The following is an 18,606-nucleotide window of genomic DNA, read 5'->3' as shown; positions in this document are numbered from 1 at the left end:
AATTTTTTACGTATCACTTCCAATGGCTGTTGCACAAAATATTGGCACAGAGTTGGGCTATTCAACATTCCCTGTGGGAGGACCCTCCATTGAAATCTTTTAACCGGTTGAGAATTATTATAAGTAGGCACTGTAAAAGCAAATCTTTCTTTGTCTTTTTCTTGTAAGAGTATTGAAAAGAAACAGTCTTTTAAATCAATAACTATGAGAGGCCATCCTTTTGGTAACAGAGTAGGCAAAGGCATCCCAGATTGTAGAGAGCCCATTGGCTGAATTACTTTGTTAATTGCTCTAAGGTCTGTTACCATTCTCCATTTACCAGATTTCTTTTTAATAACAAATACAGGAGAATTCCAAGGGCTGGTTGATTCTTCAATATGCTGAGCATTTAACTGTTCTTCTACCAGCTCTTCTAAAGCCTGGAGTTTCTCTGTTGTTAAAGGCCATTGCTGGACCCATACAGGCTTGTCTGTTAACCATTTTAAAGGTAGAGCTGTTGGTGTCTTTGGAAGATCATCAGTTATTGTGCCCTGTTCTTGTATAATATGGATGGCTGGTGACCACTCATTAGAACAATATCTTCTAATATTTCTCTCAGTAACATGTGCTAGTTTATGATTTGTTTCTGAGATTGGAGGGATGTTAATCTGAGTATTCCATTGTTGCAACAAGTCTCGACCCCACAGGTTCATAGTTATGTTAGCCACATATGGTTTTAATTTTCCTCTGTCCTTCTGGACCTATACATTCGAGCCATCTTGCACTCTGTTTCACCTGAGATAATGTCCCAATTCCTAACAGTTGAACGTTTACTTCCTGAAGAGGCCAAGTTGGATGCCAAAATTCTGGTGCAATTATGGTAACGTCCGCACCTGTGTCTACCAGACCAGACAACAAAACACCATTTATTTTTATTGTTAATTTTGGTCTTTGTTCATTAATAGAAGTTTGCCAAAAAATTTTCTTTATGTTTTCTCCTGAATTTTCTATTCTCTCTGTTTCATCATCCTGACCAGCATGATTTATTCCAATAGGCATTTGGTTATTTAATCGCTCTCCAGAGCAGGCATTTCCTCTATGGCTGCAGGAAAGGTTTGAACTGGATTTGCACTGGGGGCCTGCGCGAGGCCCCTCTGGGAGTTTCCCGAAGACTGAGGCAAAGGATTCCCTGTCTGTCCTTTGTTGATCTACATTCGTTGGTCCAGTGTTTTCCCTTACCACACCTTCTGCATACTCCAGAAGGAAGGGGCCTTCTGTTGCCATTGTTCCTTGAAGAAACATTGTTTCTGGGAATGACCTGTCTACAGTCCCTTTTCAAATGTCCTTGCTTTCCACATCCAAAACATCTAACACTCCTCAAACCTTTTGAAATTACTTCTCCTACCCATGTATCATCATGCTCATCAGCTTCAACATTAATTGTTTCTCTAATCCAATCTTCCATAGGTGCAGATCTTGCCCTTAATGGCCTGATTATTCTTTTGCATGCTGCATTTGCATTCTCAAAGGCCAAAGATTCAATTATTGCCTTACTAGCTTCTGAATCCGAGACCATTCTCTTTACTGCTGAAGCCAGTCTTTGTAAAAAATCTGTAAAAGACTCTTTAGGGCCTTGCTTCACCTTTGTAAATGACTCAGATTTTTTTCCTGGTTCCTCAACTTTGTCCCATGCATTCAAGGCTGCCGTTCGACATAAAATTAGGGTTTGGACATCATATAAACATTGTGTTTGTGCTGAAGCATATTGGCCTTCGCCCATAAGCTGATCCTGGCAAACTTGTATTCCTTTATCCCTCCATTGTTTTTCTATGTTTTTAGCCTCCTCCTTAAACCAAGTCAGAAATTGAAGTCTCTGGCTGGGTTCCAGAACACCTTGTGCAAGGTCCCGCCAGTCCTGTGGTACTATCCTATTATATGTTGACCAAGAGTTTAACATTTGCTTTACATATGGGGAATGCATGCCATAAGATACTATTGCCTCCTTAAACCTTTTTAAATCCAACATTTCAATTGGAGCCCAATTATTTTGTGTAGCCATTTGATCAGGCATCTGCTGTACGGTTACAGGATAAATTAAGGGTGACTGTGTGAAAACAGGCTTTCTTTCTGCAACCTTATGATCCCGACTTGAAACAACTTCACTGTTAATTTCTTCTGTCTGAATTTTTACAGGTTTAACAAGTTCTTCTAAAGCTGTTATCCTGGCACTTAAATTGACTATCTTTTTAAATATTAAAATGTGGATTATTATAGTGATAAGGTGCATAATTCCACCAATACTAATATTATATAGTTGTTCCATTGCCAGACTGCCTAAAATTTCGAACAAAAACCAATTTTCTTCCAATGTACACATAAAACCCATTTGTTTTTTAATGTGGAAAAAATTCTCTTTTAAATAGTTTCCTTTAAAATATCTGATATGTTATGACTTACCAAATCTGCGTAGAACAGTAGAAATCCGAGGGGATTTTCAAAGCAGCCACCTAGTGTCCCAGGTGTAAATCCAAAGAGAAAGAGAGAGAGAGAGAGAGAGAGAGAGCAAGAAAGCGTAGCTGGCTGAAGTTTAAATGCAGCCACGTGTTCCCTCTTGTGCCGAGTCAAGGCTTGGGTCTGGCTTCCTTAAGCTCCGACCACGTGCGTTGGCTTTACAGGCAGGGCCCTGTTCGGCAGGGCAACTCTGAGTTGTTTGTAGCACCGGCTTTAAGCAAGCAGGATTTAAGCAAGCAGCTCACCGATAGTCCAGCCTGTGGTCAAGCAGAACTAGACCCAGGCTAAGAAGCTGCTGCTCGGACTAAGAAGCAGATCGCCGCTGGCCGCCGCGGGCCGCCGCCGCCGCGGGCCGCCTGCCGCCCTTGCGGGAAAGCGGACCTGCCGCCAAGCCAAGCAGTTTTTAATGGATTCTTGTCACGTTGGGCGCCAGATGTAGATGTAACCAACTCTCTTATTAAATAAGAAACACAGAAACAATGTAAAAGAGAAAGCCGAGAGGTCAGAGCTCAGAGCTAAATCTCACCCTTCCTTCTGCTGTCCCAGCTTCAAGAAAAGAGACCTACTTCCTGTCGGTTCGTTTTTTTATAGTATGTCGTTCTGCCTTCTCATTGGTTGTAAACCCAAACACATGACTGCCTCGTCACTGTCTGAATGTACAGCCCCCTAGGTCTTAAAGGCATATGTCTCCAATGCTGACTGTATCCCTGAACACACAGAGATCTTATGGGATTAAAGGCGTGTGCCACCACCGCCACACTCTTGCTATGGCTCTAATAGCTCTGACCCTGAACACACAGATATCTATGGGATTAAAGGCGTGTGCCACCACCGCCACACTCTTGCTATGGCTCTAATAGCTCTGACCCTCGGACAACTTTATTTATTAACATACAATCAAAATAATATTTCAGTACAATTAGATTACCACCACAGGAGCCGAGGCAGGAGTGTCTCTTGAGTCCCAGAGTTGGAGTCCAGCTTGGACAATATGGCAAGCCCATGAGGAGAAGCAGGCCAGGGCTCTTCCTGTTCAGGAGTAAGGAACCATCAGAGCACTGGGCACATGATGCTGATGAATGAGGATAGTAATGGAAAGAGCCCCCGGCTGGGAAGGAAGGAAGCACATTGTTGAGCAGGAGAAAGCACTGTGTGCATCTGGAATAATAAAAAGATGTGCTGCTCTGAAGTGTGCCTGGGTGATGTCTATGGGTCAATGCCCGAGAGCTTTGCTTTTTCGTATCTTACTTGACCTTTATGACTTGCTTGCGTGCTCTCTGTGGGTAGGTCTGCTTGTGAACTGACCCACACAGCAAAGCCTGGCTAGTCCTGCTATGACCTGTTAGCAAGTTCAGCCAGGGGGTTCCTGTTAGGGCTAATCCTGGAACCAGAAGTTGACGAATTTAGCAGAAGAAAGCAGCAGTGTGAAATTAGCAGCTCTGGCCAGGGCCAGGTCTGCTGGGGATGTGTTGGACTAGCCCCTCCTGAGTCTTTGCTGAACTCTGTAGAACCCGCGTTATCAGCTCAAAGAGAGGTGGCCTGGGCCCCTCTGACCCCTCCTAAGGGGCAGGAGGACTGGTAAACCTTGACACCAAGGTGGACTCTACCCTGCTTAAGGAGACTTTATTGGTTTGTGCCTTGGCTGTTGGCCTGCTGCACTGTGTGAGCCAGGGCCATGGGGCATTCTGACCCACTGCCTTCTTGGTTTCCAGGACCTCTGTAGTCGGCCTGCTCACCTGCCACAGAGGGTGGGTGACCTCTGTAGTAGTCGGCCTGCTCACCTGCCGACTACAGAGGGATCTCCCTCCCACTGACTCTGGCTCACGGACTCAGCTGTGCTTCCTCTCCCCAGCAGCCCTGGTGCCTTCCACAGCACCACCAGATCCATTGCACCTCAAGGTGCTGCTGTGGCTTATTACAGTGGCTTTACTAGCTACAGGCGAACAGTGCTTGACATGCGACTTGAGACTCAGTTCTCTGTGGCCGCCATCTGTGGTTATTGTTAACTATGTAGTGCTGACGTTCAGTGACCTTTTGGCTTGACCAAAAGCTGACTTTTCTGTTTCTTTCATTTATTTACTTATTTATTTATTTATTTATTTATTTACTTACTTACTTACTTACTTACTTACTTACTTACTTACTTATTTATTTACTCATTCATTCATTCACTCATTGAGACTATGTAGCTCTGGCTGTCTTGGAACTTGCTCTTATAGACCAGGCTGGTCTTGAACTCAGGGATCCGCCTGCCTCTGCCTCCTGAGTGCTGGGATTAAAGGTGTGCGCCACCATACCTGGCTCCTCAAAGTTGACTCATAACAATTATTCTTCTGTAGATGAATGGAAGAGAATCAGAAGAAGAAAACCTCAATAAATCAGAAATAAGCCAAGTGTTTGAGATTGCACTGAAGCGGAATTTGCCTGTGAATTTTGAGGTAAGCCTATTTCACATGCACAACATTGTTTTTACCAGATCCTGTCAGGATTCCCTATAGGATCAACTCTCTCCTAAATATTACAGTAGTACTCACATAAGGTGACCCTGCACCCTGACGGCCCAGACTTGGTGCTCAGGAGAGCAGTGGCTAGTTGTCCTTCTGCAGGTCTGTGTCCTGGAGTGTCTGTGGGTCTCTTTGAACTGGCACAGTGAACTGTGCCATGCTTGTCTTCACAGAGCACACAGGTCCTACCCCTTCCATTGCTCTGGAAAGCAACTTTACCTCCCAGGTCCTCTGTCTCTCTTTAGTCAGACTTGCTGTGTGATACACACCACGAGGAACAGCCTGGAGGACGATTGCTTGCTTGCTTGTTTGTTTGTTTTTCCAGACAGGGTTTCTCTCTGTAGTCCTAGCTGTCCTGGATCTCGCTCTGTAGACCCAGGCTGGCCTTGAACTCAGAGATCCACCTGCCTCTACCTCCCAAGTACTGGGATTAAATCAGATCCATGAGATCTGATGTTTTTTTTAAAAAAAAGAATGGGTTGTTGCTCAAAATGGAAAATAAAGTACATTTTAGTACATTTCTGTTCCAGACTAGTCCCAGTACACTAGGAAAGAGGAGGAAGATTTTTTATTTAGTATTTGGATTGTTTTGTTTTCTCTCTCTCTCTCTCTCTCTCTCTCTTTCTTTTTTTAAGATTTATTTATTTATTTTGTATGTAGCATGTATGACCAGAAGAGGGCACCAGATCTCATTACAGATGGTTGTGAGCTACCATGTGGTTGTTGGGAATTGAACTCAGGACCTCTGGAAGAGTAGTCAGTGCTCTTAACCTCTGAGCCACCTGTCCAGCCCTTGTTTTGTTTTCTTTGCGACAGGTTTTCTCAGTGTAACAGCTCAAGGAGGAAATTTTTTTTTAAAGTTTCCCTTGCAGTTTTTCACATGGCAAATTCTGTTTTGGTTGTTTGAGATAGGGTCTTACTATATAGCCCTGATTTTCCTGGAACTCTTAGGAGAGCTGCCTATCTCTAGTTTTGTTGTGGTAGTGGTAGTGATTTGTTTTGTTTGGGGGGCAGGGTTTGTCTGTTGTTTTTTGAAGACAGAGTCTGTAGCCCAGGCCTTAGATTTCCTGTGTAGCCAAGGATACCCTGAACTCCCTTTTCTCCTGCTTCTACCTAACACTGGCATCTCAGAGTCCACCACCATGCATTCCTTATGCAGTGCTGAGGATGGAACTCTGGGCCCTGATGCTCACAAGCACTCTACCAGTTGAGCTATATCACCCAGCTCGGAAAAGTTGTTTTTATTTATTTACTTATTTTTGGGTTTGTGTGTATGTAGAGGTGTGTGTGCATCTTTGTGTGTGTGTACAGGTATTTGTGCGTGTATTTGCATGTGTATTGTATTCAATCACAGGAGCTGTTTTTTTTTAACATTTATTTATTGAGTGTATATGTATACACATGTCCATGCCATTGGAGATCATGACAACTTGCAGGAATTGGTTCTTCCTTGTCACATGGATTCCAGGGATTGAACTCAGATTGTAAGGCTTGGTAGTATATAAATGGACATGACTACTCTAAGGTATGCTTAAGGGGAAAGTTTGCTTTTTTTTGGCGGTTTTCTTTGTTTTGTTTTGTTTGAGACAGGGTTTCTCTGTGTAGCTCTGGCTGTCCTGGAACTTGGCTCTGTAGACCAAGCTGGCCTTGAACTCACATGGAACTCAAGGAGGTGAAAACTGTTTCCACAAAGTTGTCCTCTGACTTCCACTTGTGTGCCACAGAGCCAAGATCTGCCCACTCTGCCTCCCAAATGCTGAGACTAAAGGTGCCTCACTAATGCTCAGCTAAGGGGAAGGTTTTTATTGTAGACAATGAGGAAGAGAACAGCCAGAAGTATCTAGAAGAGCCCAGAGCAGAGAAAGAAGTAGACTGGACGTGGCTAGCAGACTAGGCCTGGCCTGGAAGGGAAAGAGAGGAAAACATAAGCTGGGGCAGAGCCGAAATAGCAGGGATGTGAGGAGAAATGAACAGCTGGGGACAGAAGCCCACGAGCCGGAGAACTTTATACAGGTGCTTGTGATAGGAGGGAGCCTAGAGGCCAGCATGTGCTCTGATATGCTGATAGGCACCACAGGTAGACGTTTGTCCCTTCTGCCAGTGCTAAGAGGAATGGTTCCTTCTGGTGGAGGGGAACTGTCTTCACAAGTTCCTGATGAGTGCTGGCTTTTGGCTAGTGATCAGAATTTGGGGACACTGTTTCCTTGGACCTGACAGGTAGCAAGCACCTTTAACCACTAAGATGTTTTACCAGTCCCCCAAAACTCAAACTTTTTTTAAATGAATTATTGTGTGTGTGAATGAGTGTGCATAGCACACATGTGGAGGTCAGAGGACAACTTTGTGGAAGCAGTTTTCACCTCCTTGAGTTCTGTGATCAAACACAGTCCTCCAACTTGGCACAGCAAGTGCTCTATCCACCACGCAATCTCATTGGCTCACCTTCTTTTTCCCAAGCAAGGTCTCTTAATGATATTCTGGGTCCCCAGTTTAGCTAGGCTGGCTGGCCCCAGCGAGCCTGTCTTCACCTCCCCATGACTGTGACCACCGTGACACACACCCTCCTTTCCTGTGTGAGTGCGGGGTCAGACTCAGGATCTCACACTCGCATGGTAGGCCCTTACCCACCGAGCCTCCTCCTTCGTCTCTGGCATCTGTTGTTGTCTCTGTGAAGCTCTTACTTTAATTCTGCATTTAGAGTGATCCCCTCATTTTATTTCATAAAATGCATACCTTCTCCTGCCTCACAGCTCACATTCATCCTTCATCCCGTAGTCCGGTGGGGTGATTGTCCTATGGTCTGGTAGTACCCACTTCCCACCATGGGGCAGAGGTAAGCTGGAGAGCTGTGCTTGCCTCCCAGACCAGCCTGTGTGAGGACTGTCCTTGTTCCCTGCTTTAGAAATCAGAGCCTCCTGTCTTACATGCCGACTCTGGGGGGGAGGCACCATGTGGCTGGCTGGGATGGGAAGGAGACATGACACAGAGTGAACTGGGCTAGTTGCTGGGTGGGAGCTGTATCCCACTCTCCCTGAGTGCTCCCTGTAGGAAAAAGAAAACTGCCCTTTCTTGGGGGCAGTGTAGCATGAGATGCAGCTTTAGATGCAGGAGAGATGGTGACCAAGATTAAGACCAAATCCCATTCGCACTAGTTACTGTCCTACCCAGGCCTCAGCTTTTTGGAGCCTTTTATTGTGGTGGCATCTGGGGATTAGATTACTTTCCTTCCTTCTCCATGGTCACACCTGCTTTAGGAATAAGTTGTCCAGAGACATGTCAAGCAGCTACCCAAGAGAAATTGTCAGTGTGCCCCCAAGTGATGGTCTTGTAAGGTGGACTATTTTTCTCTTGCTGTGATAAAACACCGTAACCAAGGCAAGAAGAGTTGGTTTCGGCTCATGCTTCCAGAGGAAGCAAGTGGGTAGATGGGCTGAAAGAACAGGATGCTGAGAGCTGATATCTTCAGTGGCAAACGTGAGACAGAGTGAACTGGAAACAGGATGAGGCTCTACTCTTAATGCTTGTCTTGTCCACAGTGATACACTTCCTTAGTATCCCCATGACCCCGCAGTGCCACCACCTGGGGACCAAGTGTGGATATTTTCATTCAAATCAGCACATGGGGTAGTAATGTGGAACCCTTGTGGTTCATCTATAGATGGTGTCAGTTTAATGTTCCTGCTGAGTAACTGTCAAGTCAGAAGGGTCACAGCCACAGTCATTGGCAGATTGAGTGGGTCTTGCCTTTTCTGTTGCATGTGGCAGATTGCCTGGCCTATGCAGGGTTCTCAGAAAGTATTGAATAAATGAACATAGTAATTAATTTCTGGTCAGGTTTGTATATAGAGGGCCAGGTGGGCTGTGAGGTTAGAATGAGCTAGCATCCTTCATATTTGATCTGAGGAGGTAGGCACTTCCGGGCTTCTCTCCCCCAGACAGCTGTTTCTTCGACAGACCTTGTTTCCTGGACAATTTTTTCAACTTTCTGTTTTCAAAAAATGTCACATTTGACAGGACAGCTTGAAGCAGGCCAGTGACTCTGTCCTCCTTTCACTCGTGGTTGACATATCATGTTTTCTTTTCCTCTGGCAGAACACAAGGCATCTCAGTGTTAGCCTCTGCCGTGACCGGTTGCTTGACTGTGTGGTAGATGTGACTTTGGTTCCTGTGATTAGAGCAGCGTGGGGTTGAAGGATTCGAACCCTTGCCCTGTTGAGATAGGAAGCTGAGCCCTGCTGTGACTGTCATTTCCCATACACTCTCTTCCTGCGTCTCCCCGCTTTTCTGGGGGCTGTTTATTGCTGCCCTGCCATACAGCTCAGGGCCTTCATCTGTGACAGTCCTCAGCCTTCCATTTTCAGAGCTTGGTGTGTTGCAGGGCTAGTTGAGCGGCTCTCGATCGAGTGACTGGATTCAGGACGTGCATCTTTAGTAGGGTCCTCTTCACAGCATCGTGCCACACCCCTGTCGCCGATGGGGGTTCTTCCCCTTTGTGCACTGGTTTAGGGCTCTACAATGGATATGATCCTTGCAGGGAGTCTCTTTCTTCCTTTGGGATGTGGGACCTTTTGGGGAGCCCCTCGTTTCCAGAGTCTGGCAGTTAGTGAGGAGAATTACCAGTATCATCTGTTGGGGGGGGGGTCACTGACAATCGTGTGAAGTCTCCAGCCTCTGCTCTGCTGGGAGTGGAACCTGTCCTCTCTTCTCTCCCCTGTGATATCCTGCACCTGTGTTCACAGATGGGCTAGAGCTCCTCCACATGCATTTCTTTGAAGTAAGTGTGCCAGGCAGTGTGCCTTACCACTTTTAACAAGTGTCTGTCACGCTTTCACTCAGTCTGTCCCTCTGACACAGGTGGCCCGGGAGAGTGGCCCACCCCACATGAAGAACTTTGTGACCAGGGTTTCAGTCGGGGAGTTTATAGGGGAAGGAGAAGGGAAAAGCAAGAAGATCTCCAAGAAGAACGCAGCCAGGGCCGTTCTGGAGCAGCTGAGGAGGCTGCCGCCTCTGCCTGCCGTGGAGCGAGTGAAGCCCAGAATCAAGAAGAAAAGCCAACCCACGTGCAAGGTGAGAGAGCCTTCCCCCGAAAACCCACAGGCAAGGTGAGAGTCTGTACGACAGGGTTGCAGTGTTGGAGTGGTCAGGGTAGAAGCCTGGCTGCTGTCCAGTACCACACGGGCAGTTGGATGCTTTACAAGTACCACGTGTGAGCTACAGGTTGAGTAAAGATGAGGCCACTAAGTGTGTTGAGAAGAAGCACGTCCAAGTGTCAGTTCCTGTGAAGGTGCGCATCGTAGCTGTCACCTCTGTGGAATGGGTGGGGCTGCGTGGCCGTCTGTGGATTGCTGACTGAACCACCTCCAGCTCGGGGCTCAAGGTGCAAGTGGTACACACAGGGCTGCGTCTTGGGTATTAGAGCCCAAGAAACTGTTCTGAAAGATTGTTTGGATATTTGATTGAAACTTAATGGCTCTATAAAATAAAACATTGACCTGCTGGGCGGTGGCGGCACACGCCTTTAATCCCAGCACTCAGGAGGCAGAGGCAGGGGAATCTTTGTGAGTTCCAGGACAGCTAGGAATGTTACACAGAGAAACCCTGTCTTGAAAAACAAAAAAACAACAAAAAACATGATCCACGGGGGCTGGAGAGATGGCTCAGCAGTTAAAAGCACTGGCTGCTCTAGCAGAGGACCTGGCTTGAGTTCTGGCACCCACATGGTGGCTCCCACCTCGAGTTCTAGGGGTCTCTTCTCACCTCCATGGATACCAGGCACACATGTGGTAATGCATGCATACAAAACACTCATATACATGAGATAAAAATAAATAAATCTTTATTAAAAACGTAAATAAAAAAACGTTGACTCCAGCTGGGCGGTGGTGGCGCCTGACTTTAATCCCAGCACTAGGGAGGCAGAGGCAGGCGGATCTCTGTGAGTTCGAGTCCAGCCTGGGCTACAGAGTGAGTTCTAGGACAGGCTCCAAAGCCACACAGAGAAGCCCTGTCTTGAAAAACAAAACAAAACAACAAAAAAACCACGTTGACCCCTTTTCAGCAGCAGAAAGGGCAGCACTTGGGCATCTACTCACGGTCTCACATTTGCACATGTTCGGACACTTGCCTTTCTTCCTTTGCTGTGTCAATCACTTCAGTCATCTGACAAGGGCTTTGGGGAGGGAGCCTCCTTTCCTAGGCTTCAGCTGGAAGCGTTTCAATTCATAATATTGTTTTATTTTTGCAGTACTGGGGATTGACCAAGGGTCTCGGGTTTGCTGGCCAGGGCCTCCACCACTGAACTGCATCTTCAGGTCAAGGGCTTGCAAACGTTTGAAGTGGTTTCTGGGTTTTAGAGATTAAGAAAGCTAGGCAATGGGCCCCTTGTAGATTCAGCCAACCACTGGTGATGGCCTTGACTCCATTTACACTTTTTTAAAAGGTTTGTTTATTATATAGACAATGTTCTGTCTGCATGTACACCTGCATGCCAGAAGAGGGCACCGGATGTCATTACAGGTGGTTGGGAGCCACCATGTGGTTGCCAGACACTGAACCAGGACCTCTGGAAGAGCAGCCAGAGCTCCTAACCTGAGCCACCTCCCCAGTCTCCTTTTTGTCATTCTTGACCCAACAGTGGTCCCGTAGCCCTTTCCACGGCAATGTCTGCGGTCCCGAGGAGCCACCTTCAGCCTGCAGGGAGTGGCTGAGCACACGTGTGAGCACTGCCTGTTGTGTAAGGGTTGGGGCGTGCACAGGGTTTGTGTCCTTGGGGAACCTGGGAGAGTTCTCTGGTTTTATAATTTTTATGTTTTACATTAAAATCTATAGATTTGTTTATTCTTCCTCTTCATTTACTGTGAAGACATTACTTTGGAGCTTTCCCCTCACAATGAAATACTGAGGGCTGTTTTCTAAGACACAAAAATCGTCTGAGCATGATCATAAAGCATGTTCAGTTCCGTGTCCCGTGTCTCCCCCCCCCCCCCCCCCCCCCCCCCCCCCCGTGTTTCTCTCTGTAGCTTTGCGCCTTTCCTGGAACTCACTCTGTAGCCCAGGCTGGCCTCGAACTCACAGAGATCCTCCTGCCTCTGCCTCCCAAGTGCTGGGATTAAAGGCATGCGCCACTACCACCCGGCATATGTTCAGTTTTTAAAAGGTTTGATTCTAAGCCATTACGCCAGCACTGAGTTTCTTGTCTTCTGTCGTCTGCTGACTCTGGATAGGCTGGTTCCTTTCTGTGAGTAACATGTCCACTGTCTCTGTACTGTTTGCTCTCCAGCTGCAGACAGCCCCGGATTATGGCCAGGGGATGAATCCTATTAGCAGACTGGCACAGATCCAGCAGGCCAAAAAGGAAAAGGAGCCGGAGTACATGCTCCTCACAGAGCGAGGCCTTCCCCGTCGCAGGGAGTTTGTGATGCAGGTGGGTTGGTGTCCGTTGGTCCACACTACCACTGACTACTGTTGTCAAAGCCATGTTGCCGGTCATGGCCTGGGGGGCGTGCACTTCATCTTTGTACCCTTGAGGCAGGGTCAAGAGGCAGGGATATCTCTGAGTTTGAGGCCAAGACAAGAAAATGAGGATCCACTTTGTAGGGGAAGTGGGGCTGGCAGTTTGCCTGAAGTGGTTAGTCTAGACCACTGTGCCTAGGCCAGGGGAGGAGTCTTGTTAACCTTTTCAGTGTTCTGGCAGATTTTGATTTTAGCAGCCAGATACCTTGTGGTCAGAACAGCTTTAATGGAGTATATTGGAATTTGTCCAATAGCCAGTCCTCAGAGTCGTATGGGAGGAGGCTTCATTGTGTTTAGAGACACACCTGCATTTTTTTTTTGTTTTTTTGTTTTTCGAGACAGGGTTTCTGTGTTGTTTTGGTGCCTGTCCTGGATCTCGCTCTGTAGACCAGGCTGGCCTCGAACTCACAGAGATCCACCTGCCTCTGCCTGCCGAGTGCTGGGATTAAAGGCGTGCACCACCACCGCCCAGCCACACCTGATTTATAAACATGTTGGTGGAAAAGACAATGGCACACATTTTCCATATGATATTCTTGATTATAGATGTGAAACATTTCTAACTTGAATGTGGCCATCACAACAATGCGGACCACACAGAACACTTTGTACCGTCTGGTTTAGCAAAGCCATCCCCAGGGGCTTCCGGCAGCACAGCAGCCAGCTCCTGTCGTGTCTCAGAAGTTCAGTCACGGGTCTTTGTTGATGTGTTCTGCAGGTGAAGGTTGGGAATCACACTGCAGAAGGAGCGGGTACCAATAAGAAGGTGGCCAAGCGCAATGCTGCCGAGAACATGCTGGAGATCCTGGGGTTCAAAGTCCCCCAGGCGCAGCCTGCCAAGCCAGCACTCAAATCAGAAGAGAAGGTGACTGCTGGGACTCTCACTTCCAGGTGGCCTAGCTCCCTGCATGGGCAAGCCTGGGGCAAGGCTTCATCTTCCCTGCAGTAAGCAGCCTGCCCCCTGGGGTTCGTCCATTGATAGTGTTGGCAGGAGGGAGTTTCCTGTCCAGTTGACCGTGTCCCACGCGTGGTTTGGTTAAGTCTGTTCAGTGTCACTGTGGGCTGGATGTGCATTTCTGGAGGATGTCCTGTTCTTTCCTGATGGGTAGTTGGGATTGGAATGAACAAGTATGACTGTTATCTGTGCTTCAAGGGGGATCTGTATGACCTAGTCTTTCTGTTCCTATGGATCTGGCTTTGGTTTTCTGGGACAAGATAGCATGGTTAATAATAGGCCAAATCTCTCAGTCAGATTGAGATGCTCCTGTGAATTCTTAGTTGAATATTTCTCTGTATTGAGAGCTCACTCTGCAGAGTGGTCAGCAAGATTGCAGGAGTACATCAGCCTCTGGTGCTGACCCCAGCCACTGTCCTGCTGGAGCAGACGAAAGTCGGGCTGAGCTGCTTCTGAGCTCTGCCGTTTCATGACTGAGAAACAGCTCCCACTGTGCCTGCAAAGTCAGTACCTGGCACCCAGAGGTTCCATGTGGAGTTTGCACAGCCTGGATTTGGATTTCAGACTTCCCATTCAGAAACCCTGTAGAGTACTTGGAAGCATCCTCACCTCGTATCTGACAGTTATGCACTAGATGCCTCCAGCTTCTCTGTGGACGTACCGTTTCTGGGTGTTCTAGGTAATGTAAGGCACACATACCTTTTAGCGCCAGTGCAGACTCTGCTTGCCCACTGGGCTGAGCACTTTCATTCAAGACAGCATCTTCTGGTCCTCAGCACAGAGCCAGCTCTGCGTTCATGATCTGCTCTATCTATGTAAATGCCATGAGAGCTTGTGTGGTGGGGGTCATGAGAGACTGTGCACACAGGTCCCAGTGCTTGTCCATGCTCACTGCCATTTTTCTTTCTTAAGACTCCAGTAAAGAAATCAGGAGACGGAAGGAAAGTAACGTTTTTTGAACCTTGCCCTGGGGATGAAAATGGAACTAGTAAGTGTGACCCTCTTGATCCAGTGTGGTTTGGGTTTGTATGGCTTTTGTGTGACAAAGCACAGTAGCACTGCCTTCCTGAGCTTGTGAGTGCTGGGGTGGTGGGGAGAGTGGTACTTACTGTACCTTCTTGGGTGGTTGGGGTGGCTGTGGTGACCTCTCTGTCCCTTACAGGTAATAAAGACGAGGAGTTCAGGATGCCTTATCTTAGCCATCAGCAGCTGCCAGCTGGAATCCTCCCCATGGTGCCAGAGGTCGCCCAAGCTGTCGGGGTTAGTCAAGGACACCACACCAAAGATTTCTCCAGGGCAGCTCCGAATCCTGCCAAGGCCACGGTAACTGCCATGATAGCTCGCGAGTTGTTGTACGGGGGCACCTCGCCCACAGCCGAGACCATTTTAAAGAGTAACATCTCTTCAGGCCACGTACCCCATGGACCTCGAACAAGACCCTCTGAGCAGCTGTACTACCTTTCCAGAGCCCAGGGATTCCAGGTAACTGTGCCTTTGTGTGGAATCTCTGGGTCTCAGAGAAGGACCTTTCCAGCATCTTCAAGTTAGATTTTTCCTGCTTAGAATCACGTTTGTAGTTTATGCAAGACCCTGGGTTATGTCCCCAGCACCACAGAAACCAGAACAAGTGAGGCCATGTCTAAGAGATTGGATGTCCAGTATGGATCTGAGCAGGAGCGGCAGGGATGGGTCTGGAGTGTGACGAGGTGGCTCATCATGTAAAGGGGCATTATTATCAACCTGGTGTGTGATTGTTGGTGGAGAGAACCAACTCCAGCAAGTTGTCGTCCTTTTACTTCCACATACATGGTATGCCATGTGCTCACCACACCCGATGGGGGTGTGGAGAAGAAGTATGACAGGTCTGTAGGGAAAGAAGACACTTTTCCTTAGGAAGCAGCATTTAAAACCTAAGCAGGCACCTGGAGGATTATGGGCTGGGGCCCACATGACATAGGGTGTTTTTCCTCCTTAGGTTGAATACAAAGACTTCCCTAAGAACAACAAGAACGAGTGTGTGTCTCTCATCAACTGCTCCTCGCAGCCACCCCTCGTCAGCCACGGCATTGGCAAGGATGTGGAGTCCTGTCATGATATGGTACGTGGGCCCCAGGGCTGCTGAGAAGCTGCTGCATTCCCTTTTCAGGTTGTTAGTGCGCTTGTGAGGGACACTTCTCCTGTAACCTGTGAACAGGTCTAAACTCTTCACTTCAGTCTCTCTTCTGGCAGCTGTAGAAATCCCTTTTTGGGAGGTGGGGGGAGGACTCTGTTCAGATAACATTAAACCCTAAAAGAGGATTCTGCTCATATGAATGAGTTTGTCACTTAATGGAACATAATGCTGCATAGAGCTGATACCTCTGATTTAGAGGGAAACACAGGAGTTTTTTGTTGAGAGCAGGGTAGGTCACTATCAGGTGAAAAGCCAAAAGGAAATTATGTGGTACCCAGGGGAAGGTGCAGTTTGGTGCTTGATCTTAAAAATTCAAACTTTTTAGCTGAGTGGTGGCGGCACATGCTTTTAGTCGCAGCACTTGGAGGAAGATCTTTGTGAGTTCGAAGTCAGACTGGTTTATAGAGCGAGTTCCAGGACAGCCAGAGCTAGAGAGAAACCCTGCCTTGGTGGTTGGGGATGGGGGTAGGAGTTCAAACATGGCTTCCCATTTGCGAATGTCCCTTTCCACGTGGGTCTAGTCTGTTCTTTGTGGTTTGACTTTTCCTTCCACCCTTCTAGGCTGCACTGAACATTTTAAAGTTGCTGTCTGAGTTGGACCAACAGAGCACAGAGATGCCAAGAACAGGAAATGGACCAGTGTCAGCGTGAGTGAGCACATGCAGAAGGGAGTGTATGTGGGTGTCCATGGCAGGCAGTTGTCGGTGACCATGTCCAGGAAGTGCCACAGCATTGTTGGTTGACTCTGGCTGGGGAAGCATTTGCCTGAACTGCAGCCTGGCTTTAACCCCTGAAGGGCCCCATGTTTTCTAGGCAGTACCCCCCTTGATCTAGCCTTGAGAATGAGTAAAACATTCACATGATTTTAATGGTGCGTGGTGATACATCTTGGCCTCATCAGTCCCCTCTCCAAGAGTCACATCTTACTAGTCTTAACGTTTATTTTCATGTGCATTGGTATTTTGCCTGCGTAGGCCAGAAAAGGATGTTGGAGTTACAGGTGGTTGAGCTGCCATGTGGGTGCTAGGAACTGAACCCAGGTCTGGAAGAACAGGCGTACTCTTGACCACTGAAGGAAGTCCAGCCTGTGTGCTTATGGAAATAACCCTTTCCTTGAGACATTTTTCTTTATTGCAGTGCTGGGGGCTAAACCCAGAGCCCTTGGTCATGTCAGGCAAGTGGTCTGCCACTGAGCTGTGTCCCTGGCCCGCTATCATTTCCCCTCCTCTTCAGAACCAGAATACATGCAAAATCCCCGTCCTTTCTCCAATTAGTATCAGTTCCCACAAATGGGGCCCTGTGTTTACAAGCTACCTTTATTCAACATTCCTGCCATTGTCATTTTTTTTCTTCCTTAAAGGTGTGGGAGGTGCTGAACCTTTTCTGGCCACAAACCATTATAAATCCCAACATATATACTGAAAATACTGAGAACTGCTTTGAAAATTTGGAATTTCTGATAACTCCAGTGGGCTGAGACATGGTGGATAAGAATGTGGAAGCTGTAGCAAAGACGACAAGAAACTCCAGGTGATGGATGCCCTTGGTTGTGCTGTGCTCTGCCACCATCACGAGAGACCAGCCCCATCACCTCCAATTTTTCTATCGTGATAACAGAGAAACATGGCGAATTCTCATGCTGGCTCACTCAGATACTTTGGGACAACCCTGGACAGCCACGCCAGAGAAGCCTAAGAGTGGCCCCGGAGCTATAAACACCAGAGAAAAGCCAGTGCTTCCTACCCCACCTACCTGACTCAGCGTGCTCAGCCTGCCACACATAGTACCCACCCACCGTAACCACTGCTTTCTCTTCAACAGTGATGCTGTTGGTTCCATTATTTCCTTTGGTTGACATGACACTATGTAGTTTTCAGTTCAGTTTCTCAGTTGCATCTACTTATCTAGCAGTTTAGAAACTTGTCCAAGACTGATGCCATATGATGACTGATAACCGGCAAAGATCACAGCTGTTTGGTGATATGTCTGTGCCTCTGGCTTGGCTAGACAGTTCTAGACTTACCAGAATCCTTGACACCCCTTCCCTTGGTATAAATTGGACAGCTTAGGAAATTTAAACTTTAGATGATCAAAAGATTTGGTCCTTTTTATTTTATTTTTAAGCAGCAGACTTAAGCCTGGACCTTTAAAGATTACAGAAATTGTCAATAGGTGTGTCTGTTGAAGAGGTAGCTTTCTACCACACTACAGGACATTACTTGTGGGCCCAGGCGCCTGCAGGCTGGTGTCCCTGGAGTGCCTAATGCAGTCAATCTCAACCTCTGTGGGGGGAAAGGTGACAGGTTTCCTGTTGCTGTGCTGGTGTGCACAGATGCAGGAAGGTTGGCTGGCCCTGGTGGAAAGCGTTGCAGCCTTGAGTGCAGCACTGCTTCCATTTTGGTACAGCTGGAACTTTTTCACTCATGGAATGTAAGTAAACTAAGTCTTTGTCAACAATAAATGGTAATACTAAATTTTTTTTTTTTTTTTTGGGGGTTAATTTATTTTTAAATACCACTACTTCTAGATCAATCCCCTTCTGGTTCATCACCCACCCACCCCCAAAAATGTTTGTAATGCTTGTGATTCTGTCTGGGCAAAAATCTGAAGATCTAAAAATCTCTTTATATTAAAATATTGGTCAATAAACAGCTACTAAGAAAGTCTTTTCCAACTGAGCAGTAACTGAAGAAGGAGTGGTGATAGGAGGGAAGGGATGCGGCAGCTTGGGGAGCCATGTGGACAGTGGCTTAAAATCCACTTTTTATTTATGTGTGGTATTGGAGACAGCGCTTCTCTGTGTAATGGCCTTAGTTGGCTGTCCTGCACCCGAGAGATCCACTTGCCTCTGCTTCTGCCTCCTGAGTGATGGGATTCAAGTTGTGCACCACCATGCTGACAGGGAATTCACTTTTAAAGACTGCATGTATGCTTGGCTGTGGAATGTATGCAAAATGTAATGGTAATATTCA

At 47.2% G+C, this 18,606-nt stretch overlaps 1 protein-coding gene across 4 annotated transcripts in view; it reads left to right on the top strand.

The window, feature by feature from the left end:
• The window catches only part of Stau1 (staufen double-stranded RNA binding protein 1), a 53,385-nt gene extending 35,083 nt beyond the window's left edge, over window positions 1–18,302 (top strand). The window contains exons 4-13 of one of the 4 annotated variants that reach the window (XM_037205569.1): window positions 4,830–4,928; window positions 9,849–10,061; window positions 11,629–11,709; window positions 12,274–12,417; window positions 13,225–13,371; window positions 14,374–14,449; window positions 14,624–14,943; window positions 15,437–15,559; window positions 16,196–16,281; window positions 16,995–18,302. In XM_037205569.1, the coding sequence (XP_037061464.1) occupies window positions 4,830–4,928; window positions 9,849–10,061; window positions 11,629–11,709; window positions 12,274–12,417; window positions 13,225–13,371; window positions 14,374–14,449; window positions 14,624–14,943; window positions 15,437–15,559; window positions 16,196–16,281; window positions 16,995–17,010 (1,305 nt within the window). In that variant the 3' untranslated portion in view covers window positions 17,011–18,302. Of the gene's footprint in view, window positions 1–4,829; window positions 4,929–9,830; window positions 10,062–11,628; window positions 11,710–12,273; window positions 12,418–13,224; window positions 13,372–14,373; window positions 14,450–14,623; window positions 14,944–15,436; window positions 15,560–16,195; window positions 16,282–16,994 lie in introns of all 4 variants that reach the window. The other 3 variants (XM_037205568.1, XM_028868555.2, XM_028868554.2) reach the window with 3 other exon arrangements.
• The last annotated feature ends 304 nt before the right edge of the window (window positions 18,303–18,606 follow it).

Source organism: Peromyscus leucopus, chromosome 4, assembly GCF_004664715.2.
Source record: "Peromyscus leucopus breed LL Stock chromosome 4, UCI_PerLeu_2.1, whole genome shotgun sequence".
NCBI lineage: Eukaryota > Metazoa > Chordata > Mammalia > Rodentia > Cricetidae > Peromyscus > Peromyscus leucopus.
Note: the sequence above shows the minus strand (reverse complement) of the source record. Positions and strands in the feature narration are given on the sequence as shown.